At 35.7% G+C, this 15,556-nt stretch overlaps 1 protein-coding gene across 1 annotated transcript in view; it reads left to right on the plus strand.

Annotated features, from left to right (window-relative positions):
• SUCLG2 (succinate-CoA ligase GDP-forming subunit beta) overlaps nucleotides 1-15,556 on the plus strand; it is a 99,980-nt gene that overhangs the window by 28,085 nt on the left and 56,339 nt on the right. Inside the window, exons 2-6 of the mRNA XM_029086613.1 lie at nucleotides 1,490-1,589; nucleotides 1,717-1,807; nucleotides 7,607-7,759; nucleotides 8,738-8,827; nucleotides 11,255-11,351. Of these exons, the coding sequence (XP_028942446.1) occupies nucleotides 1,490-1,589; nucleotides 1,717-1,807; nucleotides 7,607-7,759; nucleotides 8,738-8,827; nucleotides 11,255-11,351 (531 nt within the window). The remainder of the gene's footprint in view (nucleotides 1-1,489; nucleotides 1,590-1,716; nucleotides 1,808-7,606; nucleotides 7,760-8,737; nucleotides 8,828-11,254; nucleotides 11,352-15,556) is intronic.

The raw sequence follows: 15,556 nt of genomic DNA on the forward strand, positions 1-15,556 counted from the left end.
CATGAATAATAGGGAGCCCAGAACATGAATATATTGGAATACATGAAGTATTTTCAAGGAGAGTGCTTTTAAGGTTCAGAATGATATATGTCAGATGTTACTGAATGGTTAAAAATGTGGAGAGATTTTGCCTTGAGAAGGGTGGAAATCAGGCACCTCTTAGTACAGGACTGCCAATAGCTATATTGAAAATTCGTTTCTGTCTAAATATTCAATACAGGAAATTGAATATTTATTTAATAATATTTATTCTATTCTAACATCCTACTATTTTTCTAGTTGCTGAAATTTATTATACTGGAACTTTGAAGTAACACAGTGTCAGAGCTGATCTGCACCAAAAATTGCCACACCTCTAAACTTATATTTAATAATCTGTAAAATATTTTTATCTAATACAAGCCTAAGAACCTTGTATTTTTTGAATGAAAGTATCCTCTGTGCTACTTAAATAGTAGATGTGTGAATTTAACTACAAATTCTCATGTTTTCTTGCATACTTCCATAGAATATTGTGATTCAAGGTGTGACCTAATCCAAACATCACAGAAATCAGAGATTTCCACAGACTTCAGAGGGAATTGAGTCAATGACAAAAGGATAACAATGTTGGCTTTTTCTAGGCACTGCTAATAATATGTTAATATTAGGATCTCAGTTTCCAGTATACCTGGCAGTATTATGATAAATGTGCAAAGTGACAGCATTCAGTATTAATTAACCTCTTAAAGCCACCTGGCAGATCTTTACGGTTCAAGAAACTGCTACGGTCCATGGAGCTGCGGAGATCATGAGTGATGTTTTGGGTTGTTTTTTTTTTTCCTTTTCCCCTTTCCCCCCCTGTTTTACTCTGTAAGTGTGTCAGGATTGTTTCCATTGGTGCAATTACTTTTGTCAATGTGTCTCGCTGCACTTTCTTGTTACTAAGATACTGTTACACTCATATCGCCAAAGATTCAAGTGATGCCTCGCAAGCAGATGAACATGTTTTCACAGCTACTCCCTTGCTCTACCTTTGGTGACAGGAATTTCTTCTTTTCAAACCACATCCCTAGCTTGTTTACATGTGTTCAGAGCAAGGAATGGAATTTATTTTCCTTGGTGAACTTTTGTTTGTCGTGCATTCAAGACAAAATACGATCTAATTCATGTTTTAAAAACTGTGCCAGGGTCTAAGATGTCAAACTGTGTCGTGGTTATGTGGTTTGTTGTGTAGGCCGTGTAGCATTAATAGCATGGTTTTGATCTAAATAATGACATTTATCCAGCTAATAAGTAGTGTATATTTATCCTCTAACTTCCTTGAACAATTCTTTTTTGCAAGATTGCTTTATAAAAATGCTGAATTGACTCATGTTTTATTGCTTACTAGTTAGGAACAACTTACTGTTTTTTTTTAAGAGTCTAACCTGGAAATGCTTTTTAAATTTACACTAATAAGCTTGATAAATGACACATGATAGAATAGCAATGTGTTTTTCTTTTACAGAGGCAAAGGAAATTGTTCTGAAGGCACAGATTTTGGCTGGAGGGAGAGGAAAAGGTATTTTCAATAGTGGCTTGAAAGGAGGAGTTCATCTAACTAAAGAGTAAGTATTTAAAATTGAAAAAGCAGAAATAAATTGCTTCTGTTGTAATATTAAGCTGTTTACAATAGCTATGTGACTGTTTCTTTTAATACCTTTCAATAAACTAACCTTTTTCCTTTGTTTATAGCCCTAAGATTGTTGAACAGCTTGCTAAACAGATGATTGGGTACAATCTGTCAACAAAGCAGACTCCAAAGGATGGTGTGACAGTTAAAAAGGTAAGATTTTTGCCTCTTAAAAGTTGAGGACTGTGTTCAGATGCAGTTTTGCATTATTATACTGGGGTGTATGACAAAGATTTGGGTTTTTTCATTCCATTTCCAATGCCTAATTGATGGCATCTAGTTGATAAAAGAAAAAAAAATGATACTTTTATTTTCTCTGTGCGTAAGTATTTTGTCTATCAATTTCAGCATACCTAGTAATGGAAAAATGAATTCAGTTTTGCTACATGTGTTGAAGGGAGCCTTTTTCATAGCTTCATCCTTCATCAAGTATGTGCTAAATGCTGGCATAACTATATGACATTAACTGTACATGCTTATTGGCATTCTGTTTAGAAAAGTAATATATACTTGATTATCTGTAGTAATAATATTATCCGTATTTCATTCATCATCAGCTTTGGGAAGCTGTTATTGAAAGTAGTGACTGATGTCTTTGAGAATGATCTCAATTTAAAAAAAACAAGACAAAACAGCTTTCTAAAAGTAGATTCTTCCTAACTTGTTGCAGATACAGAGTAAAATGTGGTTCTGATAGTGGTTCAGCTGACACATGGTAATTCATTTAGCTATGATGGTGCATACTGCAAGGTGCCAAGCTTCACTTCTGCGTAAACATATTGCTCTGTATTGGCCTAAATACGAGAAGCATCACTAGTCCTTCAGCAAGATTCTCCTTTACCTTAGTAAAATTCTGTAAGTCAGGAAATCCTAGCGATTGCCTGTCTACTATCTATATTTTTGATCTAAATCTTGCTTTGTTTTACTAAGCAAGGATCTTCATACAGGTCTGTAATCAAGAGCCACATTGTATTTGATGCCAGGAAATAATTTGGCATGAGCTGAAAGGAACTGCAGTTCACTTTTAATATATTGTGAACAGCTTGGTATATTAGCATAGAAGGGGAACACCTGTCTGGAAAGATACTGTCTAATGAGGGCTGGAGGAAGGTGCTTAGGCAGTTCTTCTCTTGGGGAGCAAAGAGAGCAGATTACCATCACTGCTCATAGTTGTTGTTAAAAAGAAATACTGGATATTAAAAAGAAGGAACAGTATTACCATTAAGGCGTGTCTGTCAGAGATCATGATAATAGTAAGGATATGAAAAAGGATATACATTTCCCATATTAAGGCACTCTTCTTTGAAAAATTTGTGTTGTAAAAACAGCCTTATTTTATAAATTCTTCGGTCAACTATGGCAAAAGAATAAAACCAATTTTGAATACATCAATACAGGAAATGTCACTCTTTTGTCTGAGTGCAAGTCTATTCGTTCATTTACATATTCTGTTCTGAAAAAAACCCACTTCTGACTTTCTTTGAAAGGGTGTTGGGGTTTTTCTGAAATGGATTATTCAAATGATTTATTTAAGTTTACTTTTGTACCATGTATAGAATAGCTATGGAAGATTTAAGTTGTAACTGCTTTTCTCCCCATCCACACGTTGCTTGTATGAATAAACAATAGTAAAAAGTAAGCAGCTAGGGCATACGTGAAGTTTGTGCTACTGAACTTCAGATACATATTGTGGTGGTACAGGAAATTATATAGCCTTGGTAGACTGTATTTTTCCTCTCCTATAGAATTACATGGAAACTTATTAGGACACAGCTTGCAAGTATTTTAATATTGATGCATGGTAAACCAGTGTGATGCTTTTCACTGGGAGAAGCTGATCATCTGTTGTCATAGATGTCCATTCTGACTATAAAGCTGGCTTTTAAAAGCCCTAGACCAATTCATATCTTCATCACACGCGTGTGCAACAAGGTAATAGGATGGTTTATATTTTTGGTGTTGAGATCGTGATCCTTGGTAATTTATGGTAAGAGCATACACCTTGTTTTAAATTAATTAATTATATAAAAGTTTGACCAGTGGCGTGCTAATAATTTCCCCATTGTTTGATAGTGAAGAAAACATGTTTAAAATTATGCATCTAGGTTATCAAAAAGCCACGTCACAGAAAAATTAATGTCTTTTAAAAGCATTTATCTTTTCCAAAGTTAACTCACTCTAGGATCTTCAAAGGAGTTAAAGCAGTGGAGGCATTCAGGTTTGTAGTATCAAGGGGCAAACTTCAGTAATATGATTAAAAGTATGAGTTTAGCTCTGTCTAAGATGTCACTTAATGCGGTGGGTAGTTAGCGCTCAGAAAATGCAGGACAGACTCTTGGAGCTTGCTAAGAGCAGTGGAGAAGTTGAGAGTTCACAGCTGGAATTTTTGTTCTATTTCAAGAGACATTCTTTCTGTATGTAGGAATACATGTGTGCACATGTTCTCAAAGAAATTGCAGTTCACAAAGAAAAGAAAAAGAATGTTTTTAGGTTTTGTGGTTTTTAAACTTTTTGGTGTTCTGGAATGTTTGAGAAAACTCATGTTTTTAAAAAAAAATAGGTAATAAACACTTTTCAGAAGGAAAATAGTTATAAATCACTTTCTGTGAGATAAACGAGCTAGTGTCAGGTTGGGGAGTGGAAGTCACATACTTTTTACATGTATTTGTAAGGAAGGAATAAAAGAGAATTTTATACAATTAGAATAATTATGGAGCAGAATATGGAGTTTTCAACTTTCTTTCTCAGCTTGTGCACCTTCTACAGAATTTAAAGAATGTTTGTGCTTCTTTAGATTGATGCTTCTTAAATAAATAGCAGTCTCCTCAGTTCCCTTGTAACTTGGAAGCTATTTTGTGAGTTTACATAAAATCCTCTTATGGCAGCTTGGAATTTGGAGAGCCTGGTTATCTGAGAAGACAGTCTTCTCTTATCATGACAACCTGAGAATTTGCTACCTGTGTTTTCTCTCCAAGCAATAACAGAATTAACATTTTGAATATTTGATTCATAATTTAAAAAGCTGTTATAGTTACTCTCATGAAATTAGATGTGTGACTTAAACTCTTAGGTAATGATTTGTTTTTAAGAAGGAAAGCTTGAAGTTATTAGGAAGTTTTAAAGAAAGCTGATTTTCTCCCCCCGAACTTTTAAAATATAAACCTGATGTGGTAAACAGGTGGTGATGCTTCATATTCTTTATCATAAGCAAAACAGACAAAATAGGAGAAAAGTCAACAGTCTGTAAATTCAATTTCACTACTCTTAACTGTTCATTAACGTGTTTGCATGTGAATGACAGGTAGACTTTACAAATAGTGTTTGGAGACCTTGAACACCTATTTCCCTGGCTTTGTTCTGCATCAAACAGGGAGGATGGTGAAGGAAAGTGACTGGTTTTTGGTAGGAGAAATGAGAGGTATGGCACAGTCTGACAATTTTTACTCCACAGTAAGCTTGCCTACGACAAAGTAGATATACTCTCAATAGTTTTGTGAATTAACACAGAGAAGCATTTGACAGTGTTGACATTGTTAATTAGCAATAGTGAGGACAATCGCTTGGGTCGGAAGTAGCAGTTGAAAAGATACCTGATTTAATAATGTAAGTTCCACCTGCTGTGCTTGCAAATATATTCCTCAGGGCTTGCTGAGTGGATTCCCATCCTGTCTGGCCTTGATCTTGAGCACTCTGGAAACTGTCTGAACAACTCAGACACGATCCAGTAGGACCAGCTGGTTTTATATGACCTATGTCTAAAGCAGTTGACTCGCATTTTTCAGATACCTTGACGCAGGATATGTAAGAAGGTGAAAACATGCATGCAGGTAACAAGACTAATAGTAGCAAATCAAGGATGCTTTCTGTATCTTTGCTTGTTAATTTGACAAATCTTGGCAGGTAGCTGAGCTATGTTTCTGAAGTTGGCTTTCAGCATCCCTTTATAGTAGCCTAAAATAGGCAGATGCTTTTTAGTAGTATGGTAGTTTTCTACATTCTTAGTTGTCTCCTTCACCCTGGTTTTCTTTAGTTTTCTTTTGAACAGTCATATATTTGAACTATTTCTTTACATCACCCTATGTTCTATGAATAAAGCAAGATAAAAGTAGAAGGAAACAAAATTACTATAAAGAAAATTTCTTCCAACTCAAAAAAACCCATAAAGAAATATCTTTCTTTCCATTCTGAGCACAGAGGGTTTTATTTAATTCCCTGTCTCTTACTTTTTTTTCTGTTCTGTTAAGATGTACAGCCTGGCAGAAGGTAAGTAGATTCATTCTTATGTACTCTGGACTAGAACGTCAGAAAAGCGAGTTGGATGAAAGTAGAGTGCATCTTTCTTGTTTATAGTCCTTGAACTATGAAAACCCCAGGAATACTTATTTGATGGAGCACATCTTGCCGGGTGGGCAGGGTTTAAGACTGCAGGTATATATATGCCTCTCAGATTTAAGGAGTTTCAACTGCTGACTGATGGAATGAATTTCACCTTATGTAATCTCAGAGTGATAATCTTCGTCTACAATAATTGTTCAAAACTATCTCTTTATAAATAGACCATGTTAGAAAGACGTTGCCACTTAATCCTTTTTAATTATATTAATCTTAAGGAAGTGACTTTCCTGATTTCTACTACTTCTGGTGAAAGATAGGAAATATTAGCTCTGCTAAGGAAGAATGTAGTTGATTGTTGGAAGGAGAAGCTATCGTGCTAATTAAATTGCAGAGGTGGCTGCTCGACTAACTTCCAGATTGAAAAGCAAAATTGTAGTGCAGAACAGAACTGTAGCCTTTGCACCTGAGATTGTGGCACCTGTTATGAAAATAAGGAACAATTAGTAATGATCATATGCAGATTTTTTCTTTTAAGATGAACAACATCTGTGGTAATTTAGTATTCTTGCATCAAAACATTATTTTGTGAGTCCTTTACCAAATGTAAAACTACTTAATCTCTGAAACTAATAGCTATTGTTAAACTACTGCAAAAATTACCAGTTCAGATGAAGAGAGAGAGAAAGTTATTGTAATACTGAAATATTCCATGCTGAGCTATCTGTCAGATATCAGTATGAAAGGGCTTTGTAGCTTATAGTAATAAATATAAACGAGTAGCTCTTTGGAAAAATAAATTTTTGTGTTTCTAGAATCTGAAGGTCATACATCTGCTTGTCTCTCTAAACTGAAACGAAAAAGCTGGATGGCAGAATTATCTGTAAACCCATTTCCTTAGGAAATACTTAGGCAGGGCAGTAGTTCAGTGCTGACATTTTACTTGTGGAGTGGCCTTCTGTCAGAATGGGGGAAAGAACTGAAGCCTGAGGCTTTACTGGTAAAGAATGGCACTTCTGATGTGATGCCTCAAAAAGCCAACATACCCTGGCTTACATCTGTGTGATTTGCAAGGCTGGAGTCCCTTGTGACTCAAGTTTTTCTGGAAGCAGCATGTTAAAATGCTTGTTGGGAATAGAAAGATAATATGAAGTTCCCCTTTATGGACACAGCAGCAGCTCTTATTCTCTTATTGGAAAAAAACCCCAACAATTAGGTGTTCCTGGTTTATGCTGCTTGTTACATTCCCCAGTGAGAACAGCAGCATCGGGGGAATCTCTTATTTAGGGAGAAAGGATTTATTGGGAAAGAAATCACTGGATTGTAATATCTTGCAAAAGGAATGAAACATTTCTTTTCAGGATAGCAAGTATCAAACTGCTGCATTTTAAGGCAGTGCAGAAAAATGAGCCACAGTGTTCTCTGCTTGATTACAGCAGAGGGAAATACTCACTGGCTTTGTTAGATTTTAATTGCTTTTTACATTGCAAAAGATTTTACGACATTCATTACTCTAGACACCTCAAGGAAGCAAGGCTATGTTCAGGTTAAGTGTCACCAGCTAGATGGACTAGTCACAACTGTTGCTGGTTTTTTTTTCTTCCCTGTATTCATTTTTAGGTGATGGTTGCAGAAGCACTGAATATTTCCAGGGAAACATACTTTGCCATTTTGATGGACAGAGCCTGCAATGGACCTGTTATGGTTGGCAGTCCACAGGGTGGTGTTGACATAGAAGAAGTTGCAGTTACTAGCCCAGAACTTATCTTTAAGGTATTAAAATAATATTTTGCACTAAAAATTTTCCTTGTCAGTTATCCAAAAATAATACATTCTTCCCCCTTTTCTCCTTCCCTTTTTCCTTCTTCCATGCATGGAAAGAAGACGCTAAGAACCATAAAATTTGTGTTTCACTAAATAGGGGATCAGACCTGTCGTCTAGTAGATAAATGAAGCATGTTTAAAATCTGGTTTTGTTAGTGTTTGTGTCTCCAGCTCGATATAGAAAAAGAGCTTAAATCTCTCTGTTTTATGATATGTTAAACTTAATATCTGAATTTTATGAGTGAGTTTCACTTTGAGGGAGGTACACATTCTTTTCACACGTGGGTCAGTGCCAATATGGCTATTGTTTCTGTGGTTGTTTTTTTCTAATTGATGGAGTTGTTAATTATTTTTTGTACCTGGATGACTTTTACATCTGAAGTCCAACTTTTGTAATTTCTCTCTTCATGATGACTTCATTTAAGAATTTTTTTATGTTACTATGGCATGATAATGAGTAGACAAGTTATTCATCTGGGAAAATAATTGATACAATCAAGTATAATTATTAGAAAAATTGTAAAAATATTTAATGTGCATTTCAAAATTATATAAACTTCACAGTGTTACTGGGCAGTGACTCCATTGCCTTGAAAATATTCCAGAAGATGTCATAAAAATTAACAGACTAAATATTCGTCAACGCCATCTGTACAGTAATTAAAAGTGAAAACTGGTGTCACATTGTCTTGTCAGCATGCCACCCTGAAGAATTATATATTTTTTGGAAGGACTGTTTCATAGTTGGTGTGGTAATTATAACATACCCTATAGGCAGCTTCTATAGCCTCAGTCTCAGAGAACTTTGGCAAACAGCCATACTTTAATTACTAATTTGCAAATGTATACTAAGTGTTTTCCTTTTGAAGTTATAAATCTCCATTCAGATTGAATATTTACTCATATTTATGCTTGTTATTGTTACAGGAGGAAATAGATATTTTTGAAGGTGTAAAGGATTGTCAGGCGTTGCAGATGGCAAAAAATTTGGGATTCAAAGGACCTTTGCAACAGCAGGTAACTTGACTCTGCTCCCTTAGTTTTTACTGAAGACATTTTAGCTCAGCTATATGATGAATGCTCTCAAATAGACATGAAAGGCTGATTGTTCATTAGATCAGGACCATCTTGACATTTTAAATGCTAAATGGAACCTATATAATTGTCATCAGGCTTTAGCAATTTGAGTAAGTTCCTTATTTTTCCAAAGTGAAAGTCCCTGGTCTTTGAAGCAATTGATGATAACGTGCTGTTACAACATGTGGGATTATTTTTATTTCATTGGAATGCCATTGGAGCTCAGTGACTTACATAGTTAGAACTTTTGGGGGAAAATTTGTCCCTTAATATGCAGAGAAGTAAAAGTGTGTAAGTGTATCTTTCTTTACAATTGAAGCCTTTTTTTTTTCTTTTTTTAAAAAAAAATCTTCAACTCAAAACCACAAGACTGCAAGCTTGTTGTCTTTTAGTATCTCTTATCTATATATATTGGAATTCCACATTGTACACAAATATGCAAGACATTTTGCCTTTATGAATCATTTTGTAGAGAAGTGAAAGCTTGTTTAAGCTACTTTTGCCTGTTTTTTTTTTCTTTAGTATCAAACTGTCATTTTTGTAGAACTCCTTTATTTTTAATTCAGCAGTTTTAATTATTTTCTATCCCAACTGTGCAATTAACAAGTGCATAATCATTAGGTTGATTAACACACATTTGAAGATTTAACTGTATACCTAATGAGGAGGAATGATTATGTGGAACCTTTCAACCCTTGAAGAGTTCTCGTACTTAATAATTAAAAGCAATATATGGACTTTTCAACAATACATTTAAATAATGCCGCAGTGAATGCTTTTCTTTCCTTGTGCTGTCAACTCAAAGGAATTTACTGAAGCTTAGGGACAGTTTTTATTCAGACAAATCCTAGTATTTACTTATAAATTCACTTTTTCTAGGCTGGGATTTTATGCTTTGCCTCAAAGAGGCTCAGTGCTTGTAGACCATGAGAAAAAGAAATGTTGACATTAAGCTGCCTGATTCAGAGAGGTTCTGAAAGATGGAGAAGTCTTTAATAAAAGTTAAGGAATTCTGGGTTATGTGTTAAAATTACAGCAGTGTACTAGGGCAACAACAGCTTTTCAGGTTGCCCAGAATCAATGTGGGGTTGCACATTCCTCTCTGGTGTCACTGTTGATGGTCTTACCTACGTGATACTAGGATCATTTGTCAACCAGAGCATCCATGCCAAGGAAACTGCTGCTTTGGTGGGTGCAGATTTATAACTGATATTTCTTTTTAAGTTAAAACCACTGAGAATGCTTCAGCTCATGACTTTTGAGCAGGGAAGACTTAATGAGTAAGCAATTTGTATGCTGCTTCCAAACTGTAACTCTCTACAGAGTCTTAGACGTGTTGGTCCCAAAACTGGACACGGCACTGCAGGTGCAACCTTGCCAGCACTGATTAGAGGGAGACAGGGACATCCCTCACCATGTTCTCCCTGATGTAATGCAGTGTTGGGGTTGAGCCTTTCCAGTCATAATGTTTTCTTTCTTATGAATGTCATGTGAGAAGGCCAACTTCCATTCTTTTACTCTCATTTACTTTGCTTATTAGAAGAGATCACAAGTATTTTTGGTTTGTGTACTTCAGTTAACTGATCAGTAATGAAGGAATAAATTTGAGTGGTTCCGTATTAGTGCATTTCTTCATCTGCAAACTTATTTCAGCTAATAGCTTGCCAGTGTGTAATGAACCAAAGGGAATTTTTTTATGCACATTCACTGTTGCTGCTGTTTAAGTTTTCCTGTTAATGGAAGAATGTTATAGGAACAAAAGACTTGGAAGTTCATAGTCAGTCACAATATTTTGGCCAGAGAACCAGTCACAGAGATAGATGGTGAGGAACAATAAGGAGCAAGCAAGAGTATGTTGTAAAGAGTGAACAAGCATGTTTCTGACATAATTTCTTCGAGAAAACATTTCAGACTGATGTGGGAAATAGAAATGTATATTTTTCTAAAGTCACTAATGTGCACATACTGCTTTACATTTGCTGAATTTGGACTAGTTAATGTGAATGCAACTTAGATCTTAGCATACCAGAGAATATGTCATTATGAACTGTTAAGAGCTTTTCAAATTAAACTCGTCATAGTAATTTCATCATAGTCATTGTGCTGTTTATTTTGTAGAAAATCTCCGGTCCATGTAGTCTTTAAATTCACATTTGCTAAATGTTATGCAGTATCATAATGCGACATTATAGCTATTTTAGATACTATATAAATATGTTTAAGAAAACAGAAATAAAAGCAGTAATTATGTAGAGGTAGTGTGCAATTTAATACATTAAAAATAATCAATAATGTTTTACCTTTGCCTTGAAAACATTAACTTTTATTTTTCTGTGTGGTAATTGTAAATCACTTGATCAAATTTAGGCAGCAGATCAAATTAAGAAGCTGTATAATCTTTTCTTGAAAATTGATGCCACTCAGGTTGAAGTGAATCCCTTTGGTGAAACTCCAGAAGGGCAAGGTAAGAAATTGAAGGAAACAAATGAATGCATTATAATTCTTTATTTATGGAAACTATAAATTAAATTGCATAGAAGGCTGTAGCAGCAGCTTTGCATTAATTTCATTTTGTATTGTAATTTAAGCAACATTCATAAATATTCCCATGGCAGATTTTACATTTCAATACCTTTTGTTATTTCTTCCAAGTGCTGGAAGTATTGGCTTCTACATGTTGTGCTTGGTGGGAAACAGCAACATTTTCTGCTCTTCTGCTCTTTGTACAAAGTTGAGTTTTTCTTGGTTTTGTTTTGTCTTGGATATTTTGTTGTTGATGTTGCTAGAATTCCTGAGATTGTGCAAAAAGAAACTTGGTTATTTTACGTTTGTAAATATATGGGTAAGTTAAAATACCAAATGCATGACTCTGCACCCTACAAGAGGGCAGCAGAATTTCCAGCTGGAATGGACACTTAACTACATCATTTGGGAATAAAAAGGATAATTGATCTGCTTCCACCATGAATACAGGGCTAAGAAGGTACAGGGTAAATAAAAGGAGCTGGGTTAACTTTCATGTCATCCTAGTAGTTGGTTTTCCAGCTGAAACCCTTCCTCCCACTTGTCATTATTGTCCAATTAACCTGGACAAAAGAGGAGAGGGAATAAAGTTGACTTGGGTATATTGAAATACAGTAGGGCTGATCCAAGTGGATCCTAGTTACCACCTCGCTGATTCTTTTGATGGCAGACTATTTCTACCCTCACATTCATTCCTAATGCCAGTATTTTACAGTTTTCATGCCTCTGCCCTTTTTATTTCTTTTCTTTAATTTTCATAGATCAAGGTGAGAAGTAGGGGAGCTGAGACTTCATAGTCACAGGCTGCGGTTCACAAGCACAAGTGACTTCCTAGTAGAGGCCCTACCTAAAGTAGTATCATTTTGTGATTTGAGAGAAGTCTTTGATGTTGGGAAGTGCTAGTGGGTGTTTCTTGGCAAACATTGATAAAGAATACTCAAGAAAGACAATTCCAGTTTTTAACCAACTGTGTAAGATATGCCTACAGTTTAAAGTGGAAATTAGAAAAAGGAAAGAGAAAGCTTTTACCCATTTTATCAGACATTAGGAATGTGGCTGCTTAATTGCAATTCTGGAAGAAGATCACTGCTATGTCAGTTAAGACCATGAGCAACTCAGAGGAGTCCATACCAGTTGAAAGAATTAGCATTTTAAAGGTACTTTTAATGTGCCCACAGCTAGTTTGTAAAGTAAACAGCTTTTCAATAAAAATCCATAGTTTTGGCTCAGTTGGCCAGGAATTTAAAAGCTGAATTGTGGCTAGAAACTATGTAGTCTCTTCCAATTGTCCAGCCTTGTTTTTCCCTTTTTATTAACAAACCAAATGTGAAGGAATTGGCAGAGAATTGTCCACAGCTTAAAAGGAAAATTCTGCTGGTAGCATACTCTGAAGAAGCTCTAAAAGATGTAAAAGAAATCACACCCCACCCCATTTTATTGATGCATCTTATAAAGTGCTGCTCTTTGTTATAAGAAGGGCTCTGGGACACTAAAATGTTCTATTGTAAAGTGACATTTTAAAAACAAATACAAAAAAGAATATCTCGTCTGTTAAAGTATATGAGGTTAATTCAGAGACAATGGTAATAATGATCAAATGTATGGTTTTTGGGGGGTTTTTTTTCATAATGAGCTGATTTTAGGTCGAACTAAGTTAGAACATATTTATGACCTAAATGTATGCATTTTGGTTTTAGAACCCTTTTTTCCTGACCTTTTTCTAATTCCTTCTTGGTTGGGATTTTTGGTGTTCTTGCCACCAGAACCCTTTAGCTCTCTGGATAGAGTCTGCCTCATGAGAATGGTTCCCACCAAATGCTTTATCTGTTTTCATTTGGGAATCTTTCACAGCACTGCACGCTCAGGTTTCCAGCTCATTTGAAGTACCATAATAACGTGCACACTGAATCAATAGTTTCTGCATTGTAAACCTCACTCAGCTTAATAAACGTAAAGTCCAATTCTTAGCAACTAACTGTAGCTCCATTGGTTCTCATGCAATTTGCAAAATGTGTACTAGGGGAGAGAGACAAAAAGCCCTGCTGTTCACCAGGGTAGTTCTACTGTAGGCTGTATTTTAAATGGAAATGGACAATTTTCCTTCAGAACCCAATAGACTCTTGTTCTTCCCTACCATTTAAGTAGATCAATTGGCTTCATTAAAAACAGTTGGGAATGAGGTGAGGACATTTTCATTTTGTGTTGCACAGTGAAGTTAAAGTAGAACAACGATACAGGGCCTTGTAAAATGAATGGTCTGGATTTTTCAGGTTGTAGCAGTGTGCAGCACGTGACACTTCTGGCCTTTTGAGGATGAATGGGACCTTTGAAATAGGTGCAACAAAAACTGCTGGAATTTTCTTGCCGATTATGATGTTCACTTTGAAACAAATTCATTGGTATGTTTGTCTGCTAGGACTGCTATACTTACCAGGTTTATTTTGTGGGTTCAAGACCACTGATATTGTAAAAACAATATTTCCTTCCTTCAAACTTGTTGAAATAATTTTTTAATAGAATGACCAACCAAGATACCTTAACACTACAGAGCAGTATGGAAGGTATTCAGTAGTCCTTATGCTCAATCAGATGTCAGAAATTGGGACATCTGTGACAATTGCCTTCTATTAGGCAGAGAAGTGAGCTTGAGGTGAACTCTTTGTACCAGGTCTAGACTGTTCTGGTCTTCACACTTGCTGGTTCAAAACTAGGTCAGATGACTAGTATAGAAGTATTTTACTATTCTGTTATGGGTCAGATGACCAGTAGAAATACTTCTACTAGTATAGAAGTATTTTACTATTCTGTTATTTTGGCAGAGCAAAGGACAAAATCCCTGATTCAGTACTTACATCATCTCAACCTTCTAATCCTGCAAGGAAGACTTTCAAGTATGTCTTGGGTATTAGTGAGTGGACACTGTAGACTTGTGTGTGGACACTGAGAATTGAGAAGGGCAGAGACAGTGCAGTCAGAGAACAGAACAGGGGCATCATTGTGGTGCTGAGGACATATCTGGCTGGTTACCAACACAGAGGGGACATTGATAGAGGAATAGGGCAAGTGAAGGAGAGCACAGTTGGGATATGAGAGGAGACAAAACTGGTAGTCCTAAAAGGTCCTAAAGAGCCATGGTGGTACTAACTTTGTATCCTTGCTGGAGTACTGTGAGGTGGCACAGTGGAAAAAAGGCATTGATTTGGATAAGTTGCCAACTTAGCTTTTCTGGAATGGCTGTGCAGATTTAGTGAGCAGGGCTTAATTTGAGGGATGGTAGGAGTTTTTATGCTGTTTTCTCCAAGGTTTTTCCCTATGTGTTTCACATCCAGGAAGCTGAGGAGCAGAAACAGAGTGGGTTTCAAGCTGTGAAAGCCATTTTACTAGCAGACATACACAAAGTCTTCCTGTGCTTATTTCATTTTTGCTAGCAGTTTCTCCATCTGAAATGTCTTAAAGAAGAATAAAGATAAAACAAATGGAAGAACATTTGAGTAGCTTAATGCAGTTATTTCTAATGATAAAATATAAGTCTCTGTATGAAGACCATTATTCCTGTCAAAGTAACAGTTAAGATGGATTTATTTCTTGCTGTGTTTTGTGATTTTCACTTGGTGTGAATTTCCATAAGAAAATACATTGTTGTGTGTATTTCCTTTTGTTTAATTTTGTAGCGAATTCTTTAACACTATTGGGTCAGAAGCCTGTCACTGCCAATTTGTTTGGATTTTTTTGTTTTGTTTGCTCTCAGTGTAAGCTGTTGAATTGGCAGATGACAAAAATCCTATACTGCTAGCAAAAACAACAGAAATACTTCATTGAATATAAGTGTTGGAGCTTTCTTTGATATTTGTTTAGAAGAAAAATTCATTTGTATAATCTATCGTGCATGTAGCAATGTGCTTTTGATGGTGAAAATGGTTTGATAAATATTAATAGGTGTTTTTCCAGTTACTTTGTACAGCATGGCCTTTGTTAAAGATGAATGTTCTGCAGAAATGAGATTCTATTAATGTGACATTGAGGATGTTCATGGCTAAGGTAAACGGAGCTCTGCAACTGCAGTTTTACTCTAGTTTTGAGTTGTTCTAGCAATTTAAGGAACTGAAAGCTTGAAGAAAAATGGTACAGGTCATAGTTCATTGTTGA

The sequence above is a fragment of the Antrostomus carolinensis genome, unplaced genomic scaffold (assembly GCF_000700745.2).
Source record: "Antrostomus carolinensis isolate BGI_N321 unplaced genomic scaffold, ASM70074v2 scaffold15818, whole genome shotgun sequence".
Lineage (NCBI taxonomy): Eukaryota > Metazoa > Chordata > Aves > Caprimulgiformes > Caprimulgidae > Antrostomus > Antrostomus carolinensis.